The sequence below is a fragment of the Epinephelus fuscoguttatus genome, linkage group LG14 (assembly GCF_011397635.1).
Source record: "Epinephelus fuscoguttatus linkage group LG14, E.fuscoguttatus.final_Chr_v1".
NCBI classification, from domain to species: Eukaryota; Metazoa; Chordata; class Actinopteri; order Perciformes; family Serranidae; genus Epinephelus; species Epinephelus fuscoguttatus.
In genome coordinates, this window is record NC_064765.1 from 16,867,413 (window position 1) to 16,892,550 (window position 25,138).

A 25,138-nucleotide genomic window follows, 5' to 3' on the forward strand; every position below is an offset into this window, starting at 1 on the left:
CACATTGTATGTTTTTGTAACTTTTTGCACAGTCTGTTGGTTCAGCAAAACCAGTGTGAAGACAGAGAGAGATGGCAGGGTGCAGGGGTCCACAGAGGAGTGAATCCAGCTGGTGTCTAAACAACCTGTGCCTGTGTCAAAATGACAGATGGCGCCATCTAAGCTTAGCATCAATCTCACCTGATGGCTCAGCAGCAACTGGTGATGTCTGTCAGCGCGGGTTGGCTTCCCCAGGAACAATGCCAGGTGATTGAGACGGAGAAAAGATGGAGCTAAAACACCTTCTCGCATGATCACACTGTGCGCAGGCAGCCGAGAGTTTGCATTTAGCCAGCGATGTTTCCTGTGAGTGAATCATTCTGCACTTGACACTGAACTTCCAGATGAACTATTTCTTATTTTTCAACAGAGGAAAAACAAAATGCATTAATACAGAAATTTTAATAGTAGCATATGTCTTTACAAAAGGAGCATTGTGTATGTGGTTTACAACATGTCTAAATACAGTATTTCTACATCAACCATTTATTAAAAATAACAGGCTTGAAAAGTCCTTCTTTGAACATTGTAGAAGTATAATAACAGTGTCTGAATTTCTGAATTTCCCCTCACATCGGTACAGTTGATACAGCTAGTATTGTAATTCGCAGTGTATGAACATCTGAACATGTACAGTATGGTGTTTACAAGACAGGTTTGTATCTTTTAACCTAAAGCATGTTGGCATTATCCCCGAAACCCCAGAAAAAATATATAAGTTCACTGAAAAAAGGAGTAGTCTCTTTCTATTTCTCTCTCTGTCTAAATATATAGATCAGTCAGTTTGTCAATAAAGAATAAAACTACTTACTGACTTTAAAGTGACATTCAGAAAAACAAAATTACTAACATTTCTATCAGTTCTCCTATAGCAGCTCACTGTCTTAAGAAATGGAAATAAAACAGTGTAAAGCAATGCACAAGTAAATAAAAAAATCAAGGTTACCAGATGTTACATTTGTTTAAACTCAGTGCAATGCTTCCTGTGATGGTCTTTGTGTGCGAGCGGTTATTAAATGCTCCGAATAAAAAGCATAAATGGCATCAGTGGCTGCAGGTTAACGCTCGAGTCTCAGAGTACAGCTGTTGTTCCCCAATTAGGACGAGGATTAGTTGCCATGGAGACTGCTGCCTCCAGATTCCACAGTAACACAAAAGCTAATTTACTGAACAGTGACGAATTTAGAGGGACAGCCTGACAACATTTCATTTCGAACTGAGGCATCCTTTCCCTCCTCACGTTAGTATACAGTTACCACAAAGTTCACCACAGATCTAATGGGTGTTAAATCACTTTTAAAAAACATACATTTACCAGTTTTCCACATCTGCTCTGTCCTGTTGACAAGATTAACTCTGAGTGACAAGAAATACAAGCTGTACTTTAAAGGTCCAGTGTGTAGGAGTTAGTGAGGATATATTTGCAGAAATGGAATATAATAAGTATGCTTTCTTTGGTGTGTAATCACCTAAAAATATGATTCCTGTTTTCGTTACCTTAGAATGAGCCATTCATATTTACATAGGTAGTGGGTCCCCATCTATGGAGATCATCATGTTTGCAGTGGCGCAGAATGGACAAACACTGACTCTTGATAGGCAGTGGCATTTTAGCGATTTCGTGTCAGCCACTGTAGTTAGCAGCGTCAGAATAACACATTTTTTTTTTGTTTTTTTTTAGGAAACTGCTTTTTTTCAGTTATTTTACTGCTTTTAATCACCACGGGTCTCATTTAAAAACATTGTGTATGCACAAATCAAGGCCTGAAAGAGGTGTACGCCACTTCCCATGCAAAAGTGGGATTGTGATCTCTAAAAATAGACTTGATGGGAGCTACTTTGACCCATGCTTACAAACATTTTGGAGACTGAAAACCGGCGACATAGATGGTGAGGTGGAAGCCTGATTGTAGAAATTGTTGGATATTTTTGGGCGCACACCATTTTTGGTTTTTGCCCGTACATACATTTTTAGTATGGATCCTATGCATTGTTTTATAAATCAGATCCCTGATCTGTTTGTTTTGGAAAGGAAGAGACAATGATGGCTTAAGAGACTCTTAAAGGGATAATGCACCCAAAAATGAAAATTCAACCATTATCTACTCACCCATATGCTGAGGGAGGCTCAGGTGAAGTTTTAGAGTCCTCACATCCCTTGCAGAGATCCAAGGGGAGAGTGGGTAGCAACACAACTCCACCTAATGGAGGCTTACGGCGTCCCAGGTTCAAACGTCCAAAAACACATAACTGAAACCACAAAATATCTCCATACTGCTCGTCCGTAGTGATCCAAGTGTAGCCCTGACGCCCCGACATAAAAAGTTGTTTGGAAAAACGTCATTTGAACTCTGTTTTTAGCCTCATTGTAGCCTGCAGCTCTAACTGCCTCTCTGACATGTGCGTGCTTGTGTGTTCACGTGCTTTCGCTGGTCTCGTGCGCAAGCACACACACGTGAGCGTGGTAAGCCACCATTAGGTGGGGTTGTGCTGCTACCCCCTCTCCCATGGGAACTCCGCAAGTGTTGTGAGGACTCTAAAACTTCACCTGAGCCTCCCTCGGCCTGACGTCCTGTTTACAAAACAATGCGTAGGATCCATACTTAAAATGTACATATGAACAAAAGCCAAAAATAGTAGGCGGCAAAAATATTCAACAATTCCCACGTTCAGGCTTCCACCTCACCAACTGCTTCGCCAATTTCCGTCTCCAAAATGTTCATAAGCATGGGTCAAAGTTTTTATTCATCACAACTTTTGTGTTGGAAGTGGCGTACGCCTCTTTCAGGCCTCACTTTGTGCATACACAATGTTTATAAATGAGACCCTTGGTCTGTTTTAGAGATGAGGTGATCTCTGTGGAAAATGTGGCTCATGGTAAAAACCTCCTGGATCACTAATAAGTGAGCACACATTAAGTTATCAGAGAAAATAGGTGAGCGTACAAGAGCCGATGCTGGCGAGTGGACCATTTATGACGTGCTGAACAGCGTAGCAGAAGTACTGATTTGTAACATGAAGCTGCTTTATTTAGTGTTTTTACTGTTTTTAATCACCTCTCTCCTGGTACAGTCAAGTACCAGGAGACCTCTGTGTATAATTCGGCTCCTGGTAAAAACCTCCTGAACACTGAAAGAATTCCAACCAGGAGAAGTTTTTAATGGTTGCAATCTGCAATCCTAACCCCCTCTAAATCTTACACCCTGTTCCTTTAAGACAAAAAAGAAGTACAAAATAATTAGGTGCAGTAAGCAAAGTAGGCTACGTCATCTTGCGATTCAATTTGTGCTTTTAATTGTATTTGTTGACATCTGTAGATAATATCTAAACATGCCTGAACAGACCATGACAATACAATTAGATTTCTAATAACCCCTGGTGAATATTGCTGTAGGTATTTGACAACAGGATCATTCATTTCAAGGGGGCTGACTTAGTTTTACTCTACTCATCTAATCATACAGCCATCGTTCACTGCGTATAATTCAGTTAGCACTGCGGAAACCATTCTTATGAGATTTTAAATGTGTCTGTTCTTTGTTTCCTGTCAGTAAAATTGTTTAGATACTATATACACCACATTTCATCCACAAATTAGTTCTTAAATGAGCTCCAGTGTTTTGGGCCTCAGGGCTGCCTGGCATGAAAATAATCCCAGCACTTTCTAAATGTTTTAACATTCACCATCTCTGTTCAGCCGCATAATTAAACAGCACTGCTCTAAATTGCTAAGAAACTATCTGGTGGATGTTTAAGATGGCCCGGATCAACCTGGATCTTAAGCCCCATTTAATCTCCATTCTCGTCTCTGCATTATAAGTGAGGATGTTGTCTGAGGAGAAACATGGAAACAAACTTAAGCAGAAAAAAAAACCAACAGTGTTCCTTTGATTCTTGTTTGAGAGCGCAGGTCTGATGTTTCTGTTTTTAACTAAAGAGCTGTCAAACACAAAAGCTTTTTTTCAAACTAACAGTTGTAGCATCCAAAAATGCTCCATGCCGACGACTGCAGCCAAGTCTCAGTCTTCTCCTCTGATGAAGAAATAGAGGAGTCTATATGTTATTGTCTAGTATCACAACTTCCACACCCTCAGGGACTCAATCTGATCCAAAATCCAAGTGCGAGGGGGACAGAGGAAGACAGAGAGAGACATAGAGAGAGAGAGTGTCTGTCTACAAAGCGTGGCCTCGCTCAGGGGTCCAGATATCCGGAAAAAGCAGGATGTATGTGTTTGTGTGTGTGTGTGTGTGTGTTTGTCTTTGTCAGCATATGTTCATCAGAAAGTGCAGGCGTAGACGACGCCAACCACCACAATGTTTCCTATGGTGGCGATGATGGCGATCCAGAGCCAGATGGCATCACTGGACATGGACTGCTGCTCATCCTGTTGGCCGTGTACCGAGGCGGCAGAGGCAGCGGCATGGACGCTGGCCGAGGAGTTAAAGAGGGAGTGCTCACCGCTGTAGTCGTCGTTGGGCGAGGAGTCCATGAAGGCTCCCGTCATAACTGGGATCTAGGAGGGGAGGTGGGCCAATACAGAGAAGGGTTAGAATATATTTCGATTCTAGGAAAGAGTAGTGAGGCATTTGAAATCCGATGTTTAATTCAGGTTTTGCTTTTCCAATCTCTGGCTACTGGAGCCATGGTGTGAACTCCAGGGGAGCCAGGGGGAGTTTCTGTTAATAAGACATGACCTCCCCTGAAAACATGATGTGTAAAATTTTGTGAGGGTCTCTACAGTATTCAATATTTGCCATGCAATTCTATTTTTTCTGTATCTTTTTCCATATATGATGTCTGATTCATGCATGAGGGTGATTCATCACTGAGTCACTTCAACATTTAAATCAACTGACTGATTATTAATATATGTCAGAGCCTAGTTAAAAACTTTTGGTAGGTATTACTGATTCCAATTCTAGCACTTCTATATTAAATAACAACATAAAAAAATGAATTTGACTAATTTTAGGCCAGCAAAATAAAGGATATCTTCATCAGGGAGCTGTTCCTGGCAGTATATAGAGACCTGGCCACCATGTTGGTAACAGTCAAGTACCAAGCACCTTCTACCAGATGGACCACCTTTCTCATTTTACAGCTAAACAGTGCACTAAAATATGTTTCAGGCAAGAAACAGGCAATGCAGTAACAGAATCTTGGTTCATATTTGATCAGCGCTGCAGAGTTTGACAGTTTGATTGCAGTTCACGGAGCAATCGAATTGATTGACAGCTGCGTCAAGCCCAGTTCATACCAAAGATTCTCAATGAGATGAAACCAGTTTAGAACGTTGCAGAGAAAAGTTGCAGTGGTGTGAACTGGCTGGTCTGAGTTCGACTGAAGCCATGTGATGGTGTCACCTGCAACTCCGTTGATCAAACTGGCGGCGGCTGGTTTTAGAATGTAAAGCATGTCATCAGTCAGCTTGTAGTGAAGTAGGCTAGCCCAACACATTCTCACTCAGGCCTCATCCCATTTCGATGTTTGGTCACGGACCTTCCATGTCCAGATATAAAGTGAAAGCTACCCTGGGTGTGTTGGTTGTTGATGTTCTGGGACGCCATGTCAAGTTCTGCCTGTTACATGCATTATCTTCTTTCAAAATATACTTCCATTTTTACAGGAAATTTACCGTTTGGGAAAAAAGAACAGGGTTTGGCTTTAGAATCTTATGGGATGCAAACACCATTTTTCTGGGTGAAAGTCAGTGTTTGTTGGACCCTCCCACCTCCACTGCTCAGACTTTCGCCGCCTTAACCGTCATTCGTCACGTTGCGTTTCCCCCTGCTGCCATGATTTAACTATAACAGCAATTGGCCGCGTGTCATGCTGACATGAAATGGCGGCTTTTTTCTTCAGTGTCTGGCGCCACCATTCACTGCCCAAGCATTGAATTTCAGTGACTTTAGAGTAAGACCGGGTTGGCTGGTCAAGACAAAATGACTACAGATGGCGTGGTTGCTTGCTGCGGCAGGTGCTCTGTCCTCACTAAGCCCTCTGTTTCTGTCCTGACGATGTGCCGGTGTCGGACGATGGGTCGCTGCTGCTACTCGCTGTATATGCTTATGCCCCCTCACACACACATTCTAATTGACTGATTAACTGGCGCTGCTTACTTATAGTAATGTGATGTATTGATTATGAATACAGTCCATCTGATGCTCACTTCATTTCTGTTTTTCAGTTGTAAACTGGCTGCAGCTGTAGCCAGTATCTCACTATCACTATCCTCATTCATATATCAAGAAGCTACAAATTATATTCAGCCACAAAATAAGCCTGAAAAGCTGAAAACCAGAACAGAAGTACAGAGAGGTGTTGCATAGAGATGATCCAGCATCTCATCTAATTGCATTGGTGTGAACGGGCAGGTTTTTATACTGTTGCAGAACGGCAGAGCCGTAGTTGCCTGTTTCAACTTGTCTCGTTGCGTATCTTTGGTCTTAACTGGGCTTTAGAGAGCTGTCCGCTCTGATTGGTTGTTTACATTCACTGGTGGTAGGGCTGTTAGAAGTGCTAAAAGGCAGTAAAGACAGTTTCAGAAAATATGAAAAGTATCTTTTTATATAAAAGTTACCAACTACAGCTTTAATGTGGCTGCACAGAGGCACTAGCATAGTTAATGTTTTAAATGACTCTGCATTTTTTCACAGTGTCAGTTTACTTAAAAAGAAATGATCATTTAAATTCGATAAAAACAAACCACTTTACAGTCCTAGCAGAGGAAAGAAAAATCATGGCACGGCAGATTTTTTTTCCTATTGGTCATGCATTAGCAAGTGTGAGTGCTATGTTCAAAGAAATGAGAGGTAGTGGCATCACGACATCATTAGTAAATGGTTACAAGGTTTCCCACACAGGCATGCAGGGTCCCACTCACTCACACACATTGCTAAGTGTGTGTGTGTGCCTCTGCGTGTGTGTGTATTTAGGAAGCAATGCTTGATTAACATGGAATAAATATTTCAGATGTGGCAAGTGAAAATGATTTATTGCTCGGGACAATTGGAGCCCCGCAAAGGTTAGCCATTAAAGCAAAAGCAATGGAATGCTTTCATGTGTGTGTGTGTTTGTGTGAGAGTATTTCACGTATGTGTGTGTGTGTGTGTGTGTGTGTGTGTGTCTCCATGATTGAGAAATGCATGAGAGACCCATACCACGCTCAGACCGGATAACAGACTGCTGAAGATGTTGAAAAACAATGCTAAAAATACCTCGGAAGAATGTTGAGCGCTCGCATACACAGAAATTCTCTTTTGCTCGCTCATTTGCTCACCTTCACACTCCCACTCACTCCCACTCTCTCTCATGTACACAGGCTAATGCACAAAGACGTTATAGATACACACACACACACACACACACACACACACACAAACACGGGTCTTCCCTCGCACAGGGGAAAACACTGTTTAGAAAGCATTCTGCTGCTGCTCTGCGTTCATTGGCCCCTGGTGGTGAATAATGACATGACACATCCTGTGGAGCGCCTGCTGTTCACATGAGCATGATGGAGCCAGACAGGCATGCATGAAGTCCAGCAACCTGGGTCTCCCTGCCCCCCCCCCACCCAGCAACTGCTGATTCCTCCTGCTACATCGGCAAACATGGTAAGGACTGCAATAAAAGTGATGGAAAACAAAGAGCTCTCATCCCTTCACAATATCTATGAGACGACATGCACGCAGAACTCAGAAGGACTGGTCTCACAGTCTGTTTCCTGAATACAAACTACTGCCTTCAGGTACATGTTACTGCCCCAGGAAATGTAAAGAAAACCACTTCACTTTCATTCTTAGCAACATCTATAACACGACTCAACAAGGAAGCTGGTCCAGGCAGTAATTATAATATATATAGGGTGACACATAACCCCCAATACATTGTTAAAGACGTTAAAGAAAAATAATTGCTGCAATTGCTGCTACAAAGGCAACCACGCACCACCACCTGAAATAATCATTAGTGCATGAATCATAATCCTAGCAAATTTTCATTATTATTACTACCAGTTCTAGTATCACAGTGTATTGCAGCTCTGCAGAAACAAAACAGTACAAAGCAAACAGTAATAAAAAAAGGCCAGGAAGAGGCTGCTTAACGTTTCTTTCAGTTGAGAAGAATTAGTCTCTTAGTAGATAGTACATGTAGATAGTACATAGACGTCCATAGACACTTGACTGTTACTCCAACATTATTGTCCAGCTTCAAGCCCAGCGAGCATACAGTACTTTCGGACACACTGGGAAATTAACATTAGAAAACTCTGACATAAGAGATATCACTTCTAACCAGAGCGTATGAACAGCTGGACAGTCCCAGAGCAAGTGGAATAAATTATGCCAGCCTAAATCTTGATGTTTGTCATCCATCTTGGATAATCTAACAGGAGTTATATATGCTCTGCACCGAATCTTGCATAATCCTTAATCTCACACATTTAGACTGCTATAGGCAGGTAAATCGATGTACTGTACTTTCTATTTTCATTGGTTTCAGATGTATCAAGAAGTGTAAAACTAGAATGACATATGAGTGTTATATGGGCTATATCACTGTCAGTTGTTACAGTGTTTGTAAATTGGTAGTGTTTGCACTTTTCTTGTGCAGCTCTCAATCATATGCTATCTCTCTAAAATGGCACTCAGTCATCAAAACTTTGAAAACCCATGATCTAAGATTTTTGTTTCAAATTGCTCTAAAATGGTCAGCCTAGCTACTAAGTTTCTAAAATTTCTCCTGGGAGAGATGTCTCTGGAGGGGTTGGTCCACAGAAACTGTCGATTTAAAATGGTCCCCCTCAAAGTTAAATACCAGTGACTACAGTCCTGATGCTGGTTAATCCATGCTCATGCATTCAGCGAGCAAGTAAGCACTTTGCACTTTGTTTTACGGATAATGTTTTGTGGTTTTCATGACTTCTCATTTCGACAGTGCCTATGGATTTATATCTTACTCCAGGCATGTGTGATACTTTAGACATTCTCTGTTTTTATTTTGATTGTGTGTATGTAGGGAGCACATTACATGTTGTAGCATTTTGCACTGGCTTCCTCTCCATTTTAGAGTTAATTTTAACATTTTATTACTCACTCTCAAATCATGACTTGGACTAGCTCCTACGTATATAATGGATGTCTTAATACCCTATGAGCCCAAACGTGCCCTGAGATAATCTAGTCAGCTACTTCTTGCTGTTCCCAGACAAATTTTGAAACTAGAGGGGATCAGGCTTTTGCTGGCAGGGCCCCCAAACCCTGGAATTCACTTCCTGTTAAGATACGATCATCTACCTCTTTATCCACTTTTGAAAAACATTTAAAAACACATTTTTTGGGATGGCATTTCTATAAGGTCCCAATATTAAGTGTCTGTGCACCATTAGCTGTATCTGTTCAACCAACTGAATTATCTGTATCTGTACTTGGAATGGTTGGAGTTTATGCCAGAAATGGGTGGAGTTTAAATCAGAGTGGGTTGGGCCTAATCAGAAGTTGTTATTTTAAGTCTGAAATTTATTTGGAATGATCAGAAGTAATACTTATTACCCATGAGACTTGTTTCTCGTTTCATCTAAGTAATTGGCTCAACCCTGATGTGTGTGTTTTGTGATTAAGTGTGCAAAAGTTTGTGCACAAAGCGTGTGTGTACATGGGTTTATTTATATTCGAGCCTATTTGTGTGGATGTATGTACATATTTAGACACATTTATGTACATTTATGTGTTTTAATCACTTTGTTTTACCACTCAACTACTTGCAGATACCTCATTGTTTATACTCAAGCTTCATTTAACTGTGTTTATAGTCTTGTGAAGCACTTTGTGCTGTATAAATACATTTATTATTATTTATTACAGCCTGTGGTGAACCACTGTACCGTCATGTTGACTATGTATTGCATCAAGTAGATTGCAGTTGGCTGTAGCACTTTTGTCTGAGCAAAGTTTTCCTCTGGGGACAATAAAGTAGATGTTATCTTACAGCATCTCAAATATACCTTTTATGCATTTTAAGATTTCTTTTTATAGTATGAGCAGTTGTGCACAAATCATATGTAGAGGGTATGTTATTGAGAGTGAGCATTAATGAGAAGGGTAACATGCGCACACTGATTCCAAACCACAGATTTATTTAAAAGTACAATATTTTACACCCATATTTACAGGCTTTGTGATGACAGGTGTGGTTAACCATGCAACCTCCCCACGGTGATAAACTTTTGAAAACAACTAGTAATTAACACATTTCTAGACGTACACAACTCACAAAGGAGTTGGCCAACTTCAAGAAGTGCTGACAGTAATGTTTTATTTTTCTGACAAATACAGTGATCTGCAAGAGGAACTCAAGCTGGCAAGATCAGCTGTCAGTTTTAAGAAGCTCATCTGACCTCTCTCATCAGCATACTGATGATTTGATTTCTTATTTAGAGAAAACAGCAAGAACAAAAAAATAAAACCCCCACCACACTGCGATCTCCAGACACCACAATGTTTAAAACCTTATCCTGTATTCAAAGCTGCATCTAGCCTAATCCAACGTTCAGTCGGACGATAACTGAAGCTCTCAACCCTGTCTGCATTCTTTATATTTATGTTTTATTCATGAGTAACTCATTGTCCACAGGAGTGAGCTGTTTGCATAAATGGGGAAGTGTACCGAATAAAATGAAGCAGATACCAGGAGCGTGTGCAAAAGATATTCCAGTAGTAAGCCTGAAACTAAATATTTGATTGCTCACTATTTTTGGCAGAGATGGTGCACACAGGACATGTGGATGGGCGTTTCTATTACATGTCACTAGTATATCATCATTTTTCAAGGAATATGCTCCTCCATCCATTCATCCAAGCCCACAACTCCCATGTGGATAATGCACATGAGGTTAGCGTAGTGAGCGGTTAAGCACTAATGGAAAGGAGGGAGAAGGAAACCTCGAGAAGGAGCATCTCAAAGCACTTATGTGGGCAATGGAGGTCATCCCCTAAGCATTGCTGCCAGGAAACCCACGCTTGTTGACATATATGAATGACGTCAGTAATTAAGTAGTACTACTGACCAAGGTTTCCAGGGAAACGTATCCACTCTCCAACATAATAGTAAACTAGTGGCTTTCCACAACAAAACCCATTAGTCCAGTACAACCAGCATGATTTGCTTTGACCTTGAAGAGCTTATTTAAGCCGAACCAACTTTATATTTATCCAGATGTTGTGGTGATGTTTAGAGGTCAAATAATTGCATTTAAGATACTTTAACTTATTTATTTGAGTTCTATCCTACTCAAAAATGTATTCATCCTCATTTTCCATAACCCCTTATCCTGTTCGGGGTCACGGTGGGGCTGGAGCCTATCCCACCTAAAAAATGTCAAAAAATAAGTTAAAAATAGTCACTTTTTCGAGTGCAGAGAGTTTGGTACTAAATTAAAGTGTGTTAAATTTGAGCTTCCTGGATCCACAGTTTAAACGCTCCACAAATATTCCCCTGGCAAAGATTAATGTGGTCTCACTGCCCAGGTTGTTTTATGAAGTCGTTTCTTTTAACCTTTAGATTAAAACTGAAGGTGAAGTGTTTCACACACTCACACTAAGGAAATGTCTCTTGAAGTTTAAAGTTACTGTATCTTTATTCTTTTAATGCATTTCTGCCTCACTGTGCCAACTCTGAAAGGCATTGGTTTGTCACCAAGTTTGTGTTTGTTATACTCCTCTGCATTACGAAAGAATTAAGAGGCAGCAGACAATTGTTTTTTACTAATGTTAGAGTTAATCCCTAGGCATTAATTAAAGCCCCTAAACTCATATTTAGTCATCAAAATTACATATTTAAATTTTTTTTCTCTTAAAAAGCATCCCTTCATGCCTCAAAATAACTAAGATGTGACTCAACACTTGTGCATAATTTAGTATTTGCTGTCTGTACATATGCAAATTAACCCCAGACCCTTAGTCACTTGTCTGCAGCAAGACACAAATCTCTGCTTGTAAGTAATACATAGCCTGAGCCTTTGGCTTTAGTCTGTTATAAATCAACAAGTCACATGTTGCTAATGTAAGACAACTCTTGCTCTTGACTGGCATGTGAAACTTCAACACAGTCTCACTCCAAAGTCATTGAAATCTGGTGCTTGGGTAGTGACAGACACCACCGAACAGACCACTTTCTAATGCTGACATGATATGCGGCTGGTTGCTGTTTTAGTTCAACGGCACCCAGCGGCGTTAGGGGGAAACACGGCAGAATGAAAACAAAATTAAGGCAGTGAAAGTCCGAGTTGGGTGCAACAAGACCGACTTTCGCTTGGGAGAGCGGTATTTGCATCCCGTGAGATTCTAAAGCCGAACCCTGTTCTTTTTTCCTAAACTCAACCATGTGCCTTTGTTGTTGAAAGAAAAAAGACATAATTTGAGGTGTTGTACCAATGTAGTATGTTTTATTTTGAAAGAAACTGTATGCAAACTGTATATTTCCTGTGAATGTGGTAGTGTATTTTGAAAGAAGACAATGCATGTAACAGGCAGAACTTGACACGGTGTCCCAGAACGTCAACAACCAACACGCCCAGGGTACCTTTCACATCTTATCTGGACGTGGAAAGTCCATGACCAAACGTCCATATGTGACAAGGTCGCAGTGAGAATGTGTTGGAAACTTAACTTGCAAAATTCAATACATAGCTACACTTTGTTTCTCCTTATTTTGCTGTAGCATTTTAGAAAGGTCCGTCCTGCAAGCTCACGGGAGTGGCTCCTCAGGTTTGTCACGTAACAAACCCAAAGTCTGAGTCCTCGTCCTTGAGACTGTCATCGGTACACTTCAGTTCAGCCATGACATTGGTTCATCATTTGCCTCATAATGTATCTTGGAGCATACAAAACACCACGTGGACACCTAACAGGGTCTTTACTTGCTTTTAATGGTTTAAATGCCCCACATTAACAAAATGGAAAAATGACAATTCCACATTTAAAAAAAAATAATTATGCTCCTATCTGAAAACAATCCACACTTGCTTCTCGCGATCAGTCACTGTGACTAATTATGGTCGTTTGATAAGTGGAGGTATGATAGAAGCTTATTCCACAGAGGGCCCCATTCACACTTGTCACTTCAAGTGTCTCATATCCTGATGAAACCAAGATAAGATTTAATGGATTTCCATTTACACATGAGTCTGTGTCACAAATCTAATTGCAATCAGTGTTTTCCCTGCGAATCAGGGTTGGCCTTACTCCAGTCAAGACAGTGGTGGTAATGCAGCTAAAGCTGTTTGGAAAGTGCCAAAAAAACAACAACAGAGGAAGCATGACTTCTTCAGATTAGCAGTTCAGTTACAACTATGACAGTTAAACTAGCTCCCAAGGTGGTTTAAAGAATTTGATTTGAATCTGTCTCGAAGGCTTTTTAGATGCATTTACCTTCTTGGATATCCACCAGCTAACCAATCCCTCCAAGACACAAGAAATTAAGTGTAGATGGATTAATCTCCAGCGAGATAAACACAAGACTGATTGCCAAAACTTGCATGTCAGATATGTGAAATGTTCTTCAAAAAGAAGAGGGTAACACTGGCACAGACGCTGATTTTAAAAAGCTCTGAAAAGAGAATTTTTCAGCAAAGGAAAGTAGGTCTCATCCTTTAAAACCACCATTTGCCGCTTACATCTTGGATTTGATGCTATAAATGATGAGTGAAATGAATGGGATTACAGGTAAGCAACTGTTTCATTCAATAGTCTGACACCATGTGGAAAACAACGCCCCTCCATTAACCAACACTGGAGAAATCTCCTGACTTGCATATTTCACACCTCTTTGGCTCTGAGTGATGCCTCCACCTGTGCAATACTCGGCACAGGAAAACCCCAATCTGTGGTAGACGGTACAGCGCAGCTCCTTTCACAGCACGCTTCCACCTGCTCTGCTCTCACAGCTTTGATTTATTTGTCCCAGCTGTTCCTAGAGCTGTGCCATCCTACACGGCTGATCGCAGTAATTGTGAAATAGAATGGACTGTAATTGCCTCCTGTGGGATGTCGCCACCAGTAAGTGCTCAGTGAAATGGCTTTGGAACAAACAAGCAAAACCCAAATAAATGTCTTTGGGTAGTGGGGGAACCAAAACATATACCTAACCACAAAGCACTCAAGTGTGGCTGTTAAGACAGAAACAGAGACAACGAGTCAGTTTTCTGCACTCAGGCAAAATATGAGGTCAAATCAAAGAGTCGATACTTGTGTCCTTGTGGAGAACAAACTTCAAGGTGTACCAGGAGGAACAAACTGTATCGGAGAAGACAGGCATGGAGACGGAGCCCTGCTGGGCAAAGAATGGACTGTGTGTTCGACATTGCACGCATAGCTGTTGGTTTCCAGTGTTGCTGTGGCCTTCACCTGTCCTCATATGATGTCATTGTTTTTCTGGATTTCTATCTGACTCATTGTTTTGAAATCACTCTTCAGCCATGATGTTAGTACACATCACTGTAGGACACACAAGATTGCACTTAAAGAGAGTGTTTGCTACTGCAGAAGTGAAGCTGAATTCAAAGACTTTGCTTCTGGATTTATTTGGTTTTGACATAAACACAACCCACAGCTATTATACAGAAAAAGCTTCAGTGTATGTGAAAGAAAAGCCTTTTAAAGACAGAATACAGAAAGGACTTCTCTCTCGAGGGCAGGTCACAAAGTTTTAGTCCTCGTAGCAATACACCACACAACGCTATTAATGCCGTACAGTTTGGGCATGTCTGTCGAGGCTCCTCTGTGAAGGGATCTCAGTGTTTTCACAGACTGGGAGATTAACTGTAGCTAATGCATGTTGGACCACATTTTTAAGCACAGCTGCAGCGCTTTGAAAAATGCATACCCCTCGAGTTTTTGCTCAACTTTCTGAGCTACAGCTTGATTTTAAAATGTTCTGAGATTGCTGCAGTTATTCAAATAATGTGTTTAAGCATAATTTCAATGGTTTTTCTTGCATCTTCTTTTTTTGACACCATATCAATACAGTCCCAGGCAGGAAAAGCACAGGTGTCACTCACAGTGTGTGAGAGTGTGTGTCTCAGTGAGTCATGACAGTGAGAAAGTGAGCCAGCCTGCACAATCATCATTAGTTTGATTATCTATGCATGTGCGTTCTTTTCATACTGACATGTCAAAATGCCTCCTGTAAAAATAAAAAGCCCCACCCTGTCCAAACAGCCAACTGAAAGAGCACACCCAACAGCAGCTCCAAAAACACACACGCACACACACACACACACACACACATAATTGCACACAGATGTGACTTGTTGTTCAGGCGAGCCTCTCACTGCCTCAATCACCACCCTCCTGCCACAGGTGCATGACAACATGGGCATTAAAATATCAAGTTAAACTTGCTGTGATTATGCACATTGAAAACTATTTATGGTGTGACAATCACAACAAGCTCATCTATTTAACCCTTTGAAACCTAGAGTGGCATCACTTTTCTTGTGCTGCTTCTTGACGCCTTTACTAAGTATTTAAACCTTTGAACCCTGAGCAAATTGCTGCGATTTCTTTCAAAAACATGGGAAAAAAAGGCAACGAGCAACTTGGTAAGGAATGTCCCACAAATTGCAAAAATAAATAAATAAATAAATGAATCAGAAAAGTATTAAAAAAATAAAAATAAATAAAAAACAGAGAAAAGCTAGGGGAAAACTATAAATTATATACATAAGATACATAATTATTATATTTTTAAAGTACCTTTTCCAGGTCATCACCTTCTTTATTTGTTTTTTAACTTTTTTTTAATTATTATTTATAATTTTCTTGTTTTGAATTTTCTCTATTTACTAATTTCATGAAAGTTTTTTTGAGATGGAGGCAACACAAATGTTACAGAAGACTTAAATGCTTAATACTCATCCTGTTTTTCTAAATAAACAAGATTACTATATCAGAACTTATGATTCCAAAAATTCTCTCTTTTTTTTTGGATTAACAAGATTATTGTTTTGGTAATTCAGGGGAAAAAAAAGAAAAAAAAACAATTTCTCCCATGAAAACCTTTCTGGCAATTCTGAGATAATAATCTTGTTAATTCAGAAACACAGATTAGGTTTTTTTCACTACAGTGAATGCATTACACTTCTGTAGACCTATTTGGTGGACTAACGGGCAATCCCAATTCTCTTCCCTTAACCTTACCCCTTGGTTTCAAATGCACTCGCCAGATAGATTCCCCTCAACTACGAAGGGGTAGTGTTGAGGGGGAGGGAATTTTACCTACGAATTGGGACGCACTTCATGCAAATTAGCATAACAGACGTGTTCACCTATGTCACACATATCGTCAACGTAGGCCTTTTGCACAGAGAACTCTGTAGATATTCATGACAGCTATATCGTGAATTAGCCATTTTCATATTCTAACTCAACACTTACAGATAATGCATATGCAGAAACATAACACAGTCCGACATATTTTTGAATTTTTGCATGCTTATTTGCGAAAATAGTACTTGAATTGTGCGATGGCTTTCTCATGGAGACTGCCGTCTTCCTGGAAAACTCGCTAGCTGGATAGTTTTGCAATGCAAACTGGGAAATTCAATCTTCCCCTAAGTTGAGATGGGTTCGTAAGGCCCAATACCCCCCTTTGTCCACTACCCCTTAGCCCTTGGCCCTACCCCTAGCCCTTGCCCACTACACCTTGGCCCTCGAAATGAAGCAACGAGGGGTAGGGGTAGAAATCTTTCCCTAGGAATTGGGACACCACTCACTACGTCACTGCATCGGTTATGTTCACACATACGTAACTATTTTAAACAGGAAGCTGCGAGCCATCTACATTTCCAACTGGCATCTACAATGGAGTCTCATTCATCCTACTGATCGCGTTTGCTGCATTCATGCTTCGTTTGATGAACGACAGACAACAGGGGACTTCTGCTAGCTAGCTAACCAGCTAACATTATGAGGCAGCATAGTTATACTAGCTGGTGTGTTATCCTAACGTGAAAAGTCCGACAATTTTGCAGAACAGGACAGATGCCAGATGCCAGAAAGTGCGAGCTAGCTAGCTAGCTAACAAGCAACCTGACGACGGTAACCTAAGCCACGTATGAACTTTTTTTCCCTGTCTCTTGCTCGGTGGTAGCCATGGCAACATCTACCCCTCGCTGGCAAGTCAGCATCTGAAATCCCTCGCTCCGAAGGGCTAGTTTCATACCCACTACCCCTCGTTATGCCCCCTACCCCTACACGCAAAAAGGCATTGGGACACCCCTACCCCTCAGGGGAACGCGAAAGGGTAGGGCTAAGGAGGGGTATTGGGACGGGCCCTAAGTGTGCTTTGCACGGCCCTTCAAATTAAGTGGGGATTTTAAGGGCTAAAAGCACTTCCCTAAAGTTTGGGACACCCTAGCCTTTTGCGGGAACGCACAAAAACAAGGGCTAGGGCCAATTTTGAGGGGAAGTGTGAGTATTGGGATGGACCCAAAGTGTAAAAATGAAAAACATACTGCTTTCTTGCCATAATTCATAAATCTTTAAATTTTTGTTCAGTTTAGGCCTTGCTTTCCTGTACAAAGTTACAGCACATCAGATTTTGTAATTTAATCACTACTTGTCACATTTTGACACTTGGGCAGCCGTTTGCACTTTGTGGATTGCGACGCAGATGAGGTCAGCGGTAAGTAACAGATTTAGGCAACTTGGTTACGGTTAGGACAAGATTGTGATTGATGGTAGTCAAGTGAGGCTCAACGATGCCTTTTAGGTTCACATGGGACACAAACACTGGTCTCTTGGGTCAAAGTCCTGTGCTCATTGAACTCATCTGCTGCAGCTTCCACCCACACAAAGTGGACTTTTGCGTTGTTTATATCACGTGCGTTGCTCTGACCATCTACTACTCATGTGGATGGGTTTACACTGGAGTTGGTCGAAAGCCTGGTATATATATTTTGACCTTCTAGGAGTGAGACTAGACTGCAAATTTCCCACAGGAAGGATAAAAAATAGTGACAGTTTTTTGACAGGTGGTGTTATCTATAACCTACTGCACACACAAGTCAGGACACAGAGAAATAAATAAAATGGGATTACAGCATTGAAATAAATCAGAGGATTAATCTCTTATACGTGATACTTCTATACAATAGCAGCCACTTACTGAACACAATAGATGTGGTCTGTACTACACTTTACACCTAGTCTTGCCATGAATCTGGAGGGAGATTTACAGAGGTTTTAAGGAGGCTTGTTCACCCGCGCAGAAGTGGTGAGACTTCTAGTTTCAGGCCTGGTTCCTGCTGGTCAGATTTACTGCTGCACATTCATTGATTTTCCCTGTCTCAGCATCCCAGCAGCATTTTTCAATAAATCTTATAATTCAGTAGAACAAGTGTAGCCCAAGTGATCCTCGCTTGACACCCTGGTCAATCTGTCAGCTCAGTGGAAATTGTGCAGCACAGGGGGAAGTTTATTATACCTGTTTGATATTATGAATGATAAATGTATCACCTTCATGTTTCTGTACTCACTGCTGTACCTGAGCTCAATGCGATAGGTTTTTGTACCTGCACTTGTAGCAGTAAAAAAAATAGGAGCAGTAAATATGGGCTTGAAAAAAAAACACCTCTTTAAAGGATGACAAGTGGAGAAAATAACGCATGTTCACATGTGGAGCTGTTGCTCACTGATACATGCTGCTAATTAGCAGTTGCGTGATGCCTTGAGATTTGAGATGAAACTAAACTCATCAGCTATGAAACATTAAAATGCACTGCAAACAAAGAGTGATTTCCTATTCCTGCCAGATGAGAACTGAGACACAGCGCCAGATAATCACACGGGCAAGATTTAAGTGACGAGAAGACTGAAACAGACACAGGCTGTGAGTGTATGTGTGTCTAAATATGTACATTACACAGGTTTCTATTGTCTTAGTGTCTGGCTCTTGACATGTGTAAGTGTATGCCTGAGTCTCTAGTGCTTTGGTCTTTGACCCCCAAAGCTGCACAGACTCAGATCATCCAGGAATAAAGAAAGAAATCTTTAAACCACACATAACAAGTGTACATTAGGAGACTTTGAAAAGACTTTTTAAAGACTGAAGTCTGACACCCTCTCACAGCTAAAGATTTTGCAAAGACTGGTGAACTTGCAGGGGTCACGATTAGCAAGACTACAACTAGATTCCTTTTAATATTACTTCCCATCCTGCTCCTGGTGGAAAATATTACACCAAACTCCCTTGCAAGAACACATCACTCTAGAAACACAAGATGAAAGGCGTCATCTGTCAATGGTACTGCTGTCAATTTGGCATCAGTATAATCCATAGAAGATAAACTGCATTTGCGTACAAGCTTAACATTTTGTAATATGTCTCCTCATCTCGCCACCAGCTTCTGTTGGTTACCAGCACTATTTTAGTGGAAGGAGACCAAACACAGAGAGACAAACAGTTTCAAACATTAAGATTTCTCCCTTATATAAATGCTGATTGGTGGACCAGAGACACAATTAAAGCCCAACTCTTGTTCACGCCACAACTCTACATTTTTCTCTTCCTTTTCCACAGTACAAGAGAACCAAGACTAGGTCACATTCCTGCTTCCCCCGTAGTCCCCTCCATCTTACCTGTCCACCTGATTTGCTACTTCTTGTTTAGTGCTGAAGAGAGTCAGCCAAGACTAAAAACTTCTGATAATATTAAAGGTCAAGTGTGTAGGATTTAGGTGAACATATGTGCAGAGATGGAATATAATATGTATGTTAGAGCCATTTCTAGCAAGTCCTAGTTTTCTATTGTTTTTTGAGTCTCTCTAATGCATCACCTGACCTGGCATCTCGGGAACCTTTAGGGCCTGTTTATACGGCTCCGTATATTTCTGAAAACGGGTATTTATCTTTGCGTTTGCACCTATTTACACGTAACTGGCGTTTTTCTCGATGAAAACTGAGATTTTCAAAAATGGCTTCCAAAGTGAAAGTTTTAAAAAAATATCCGTGTCTACAGAGACATGTAAGCAGGATAGACGGAGATTTTGGAAAACAATGATGTTGCAACCCAGTTCATGCATGCCCATTAGGCGCCCGGGAACCACATCAACAATGGCAGATATATGCCTGGTTGTTTACATTTTGTTAGCACTTTTGGGACTACTTACGAGCTCACAAATGAACTTAGCACTGCTGCATCAATATCACCGCTACATCGGTGCACAAAGACGTCTGCTCTGCCCAATATTAGTAAGTGAATAGCAGCTAACTATGCTACATAAAATGTAGTTTATCATTGTTTTTATCACTAGCGCCAAGAGGTAAACAAATCACTGTGCATGCACAAAACGTTCTTCTATGGTGTTTGACATATGGTGTATCGCCACCTACTGGCCTGGCATGCTAACTGCAGCAAAAAACTGCTGTTTCTGCTTTTTCGTGTAAACAGGGATATGATCATGTAAACCCAGATTTTTTTTAATACAGGATTAATAAAAATCTGTTTTTATTTGTATCGGTATCCGTGTAAACAAGGCCTAAATCCCAGACACTGTTCCCTTAAACATGTTTGATTTTAACGTAACATCAGGATGAGGACTTAAGACAGCTTGGACTGAGTTTTACAACCACCTTACACAAAATGATCAAGACCACACTCTCATGATTCTATTCCAACATTGGAAATTTATCTGCAACAGTGAAATCCCCTGAAAAGTCATTTGGTGTGAGGCCAGCGTAACAGACAACATAGGTAGACAAGAGGAGGAACATGTGGAGCTGGAAAGTTAAAAGAACATTTTGACGACGAGTCAAGATTTCCTCTTTAATCTTGCAGAAGATCCACTAACTACACCCACATTTCCTCCCCAAAACAAGAAGCTCAGATCACAGACAACACTGGTAATAAACTCAGCTTTGAAAGTCTTTTCCACAAGTATTCTGCTCTATTATTTAGATGATTATTGTGGTGAATACCTCTCTAGGCTTTGCGGTGCTGAAATTCTGCTCATGCTTTATTTATCAGTGATGCAACACATTTGAATTCATTTATATCTATTTCTGTCAGAGTTGAACTTATTGAACACAGTCTTATCCTGACTCATTCTGCCCTGGATCTTAAGTTTTGTTTTAAAAATCAAGTCTCCAACAAGCCTTAAAAAAAAACAAAACTTCTCACACTTCTTGTTTCACTTCTCTGTCTCTTCTGGAATCCTTTGAATTGTAAATTGGAGCGATCAGACCAAATCAGATGGGAATCATCGTCTTCTCTGTCTGCTCGACTGTGTTTGTTAAAACAGAAGACGAGTTCAGCAGAGGTAAAATGTAGCTCTCTCAGAGTGCTTGAAAGAGCTATAATCATTCAGGCTTTTTAACATAAGGTTACCGACTTAATGCATGTACATATATTACAGGAGTGTCAGAAATATGATACATAGCACATTTCCCTTGGCACCTTTATTTTTTAAAATAAACTACAGAGTACAACTCAATTTACAGGTTGATTAATCATGAAAATGCTTCTCGAGCACTGCCAAATCCCTGCACTAAAATACATCACTGTTTTTCTTTTTGGCATATTTAAACTTGATTTATTAACCATTCACACCTTCATTTTAATCTGCTTTTCAAAATCTACAGAAAAATGCTTTTTCACCAAAGCCTAAGGGCCATTTATTATTTACTGGAGCAGATATTTTAAATATGCATAAACGAGATTATGTGCAGCATGTGTTTTATGCTACAGTTTACGCCAAAGAACACATCATGGTATAGAGACAGAGATTTCTTGGCTGTGCCATGTCGCACACCACTTCCAAATCTCTGTGCAGAGCTCATGTATTTTACATTGTGATGCGATTTTAATTAAAACACACCCGTTGGAGTCATGTGTTACCTCTTGCATGTTCACAAACAGAATTTATTCAGGGAAGAATCAAGTTTGTTTGCTGATCTCATCACTTCAGTTTTATACCAAAGTGGACAGACTTGATAATAAAACCAACTTAAGTATGATACTCATAGGTTTTAGCGTTCATATTTTCCTGTTCACCATCTAGTTAAAAATAATGGCCTGAATCTAATTCTAATTTCCAAAAACAACCACAACTGCCTTCATTCATTAGACTTTTGGGCTGAAAAATAATTTCTTCAAATTATAAAACATTCTAATCATAGCCTGTATTATGAAATCATGACTTTACAAACATAATATCAATGAATGTAGGCACAAATTATCATTACAATAAATAAAAAACCCACATTCTTCCAGTAGAAATGGCTCATGTGTGTTCAGCGTGGGTGCAAAAGGTGGATGTAGTTAAGGTAATTGGCTTGCACCTCCACTCTGTGGAGAGCGTCTCCCTGCAGGTGTCTGAGAGGCCGTTTACACGTGGCCGGCTATTTTCATAAACGGACATTTCACTGTCTCCGTTTTCAAAAAGATATTCGTTTACACTTACCTGTGTATATATACACAAGAGCATGCCAAACCTGTAGGTGGCAGTGTAACGAGAAGCTCAAGCCTTCCATGTATCCATTGTCACCATAGCAACATAGGTCGCACTTTTGACACAGGTGCAAGTTCCGGCACATACTGTGACGTCGGCTGCCTATAACTCCGTTTATCTCCATTTATCTCAGTTTACATGCAAACGCGCAACCGGAGTTTTCCAAAAATCTCCACTCTGGCCGGAGTTTTTAGAAAGACTCGTTTTCAGAGGAGAAACCTCCGTTTGCGTGTAAACGAAGGGCACAAACGCAGGAAGATATCTCCGTTTATCAAAATCACCGTGTATGTGTAAACGGCCTCTGAGGTTGGAGTTGATGCTCATCAGTAAGATTCAGCTCACCTGTGCTGATCACACACACAACCCTATATAAGCTTGTGGCCGTCAATCTGTCTCTGGTTGTCTCCAGCCTTACACCCTTTTGTTTGCTTTTATTTTGGTTGCCTTTCACTTTTCTCTCAGTTTTGTGAAAGACTACTGTGCTAAGTCCAAGTCTAACTTGAGCCGAGTCTTGGCACAGTGTGTTGCATCTAAAAATCTGGCTGTGACACTAAGTCCTACACATTCTTTAGATCATACTGAGGAGAAAATAAAAATATTACACCAGCGGTTAGAGTGTGATTTTAAGACTGCTTAGACAAAAGAAGCAAGCATATGACTAAAGAAATATGTGTCAAAGAATATATTGGCTTTTTTTTTCATTGAAAAATCAAAAATGATGTCCTGAAAGCAAGCTGGAAAAATAAACAGAAGCTCCTTCCTGAATTTCTGCTGCAAATGACTGCAGTGCTCTGTATTTCACAACAATTAAATGTACTAGCACTTGTTGCAACACTTTGTATTGAAAATAATGAGCGCGACTTCATGAAAACAAGCATTGCTGTAGAAATATAAACTAACAGTGTGCATAAAGACAAAATGTAAAGCACTTTGTAAAGCAGAAGATTTGTTCTGTAGCAAAAACCCAGTCAACTCATTGTATTCTCACACCTGAGGGAGGTCGTGTACCTGGGGAGCTTTTCACAGGTTGTGTAAGAAAGCTGCCTGAGTGGAGCAGGGGGGGAAAGATCATCACGCTCTTTGTGTATCTGTTGCTGGCATCAGCCTCCCCTACGGCTCCATCCATGCCTGCTCATTCACTGTGCAGCACAGAAAAATTTCAGGCGTAGAGATGGAAGCCCTTAATTGAATCTCCACTCATGTAAGACTTGGCTCGGGGTGAGGTGCAGCAGGGGCGGCCCTGCTTTGCAACCACTGTTAATATACAGATCGAGTAGAAGCAAGCTGGTGGGAGATGGGGAGCTCGCATTTTGGCTCAACTATCAAATATATCTCTTGTGTTTGATATAAAACTGCCACATTTATATCATTTTAAATCTGGATCACAGTTCACATTGGCTCCAAGAATAAGTAACATGGAGCCACCTCCCACAAGGACAGGAATCAGGGTTGGGTGCATCGTGTGCCAGGCGGCAGGCAGGGACAGGGCCTACACTGTCTCTAACATGACACACACACCAGTCTGCTGGGTGCAAGTCCTGTGTTTGACCCATTTATCCATCACAACTTTCTCCCTCTGCAGACTTTGCTGCTCTTTACACTGTGTCACCTGACTTTCTGGGAGTACATTTGTGAGTTGAACTACAAGTTGGATTAAAATTACAGTTTGCCTTGCTCATTGTTGAATTATCAGTTATAATAAAACTATTTAACAGACTGGCAGACAACATGTTAAAGCCAAACTTCCTCAAAATCTTACTCTAAAACTCCACAAGGCCGAGAAGACATCTGCGCTCCCCTCTAACCCCAGCCAAGCCTTCAGGTCACGGTTCAGTCCTGGACGCCAGACTTCACTCCGTCATCTCCTGTCTCTTTTTTAGCTCTCTCTGCCCCGACCTTGTTATGGCTGGCCTCCCTCCTGGCTCCCCAAGGCTGCCACGACTTGAGAACAGTGGAGTTACTCCTCATCTCATGTAGGCTGAAAAGTCATCTCCAGAAGTATTACACCTCATGCTCATTTTCTCTTCTCTGAATTACATCTAGTATCATATCTACTCACTCCATTTGTTCTCAGATCCCTTTTTAGCTCTCATATTAATTAATTTAAAGGAAACCTGACTGCTGACTCTTGTACCTTCTTATGGCATGCATATAATATGTATGATTACAGTGCTACAGTCATTGTAAATCACTCTTGTGTGACAGCATATTCCTCAGATTCTTCCTTTTTTCTGCAACATTTGTACATATTAATATTCACACAATTCTTTAGATTTCTCCTTAAAATCCTTCCTGATTAATTTCTTTATTCCAGAGCTAAAGTGATCTGCATGACCCGGTATACCATGAAATATTTACATTTACATTTATAGCATTTGGCAGATGCTCTTAACCACGGCGACTAACACTGTAGTGCTGTGTCTTTCTGCACTGTAAGATAACTCCACCGGGAAATGTGACTAAAAGGTAGCAGGAGTTCATCAGAAATGATAGCCAGATGGAGGGAATTTCTTTCACTGTAACTTGCACATACAGTATGCACTGAAGTAAACATGCACATACTGTATGTAGACACAATTATGTGCTTACTG

At 40.7% G+C, this 25,138-nt stretch overlaps 1 protein-coding gene across 1 annotated transcript in view; it reads right to left on the reverse strand.

Annotated features, from left to right (window-relative positions):
- Positions 1–440: 440 nt before the first annotated feature.
- The window catches only part of LOC125901349 (uncharacterized protein C14orf132), a 43,065-nt gene continuing 18,367 nt past the window's right edge, over positions 441–25,138 (reverse strand). Inside the window, exon 2 of the mRNA XM_049597007.1 lies at positions 441–4,553. Coding sequence (XP_049452964.1) covers positions 4,317–4,553 — 237 coding nt within the window. The 3' untranslated portion in view covers positions 441–4,316. The remainder of the gene's footprint in view (positions 4,554–25,138) is intronic.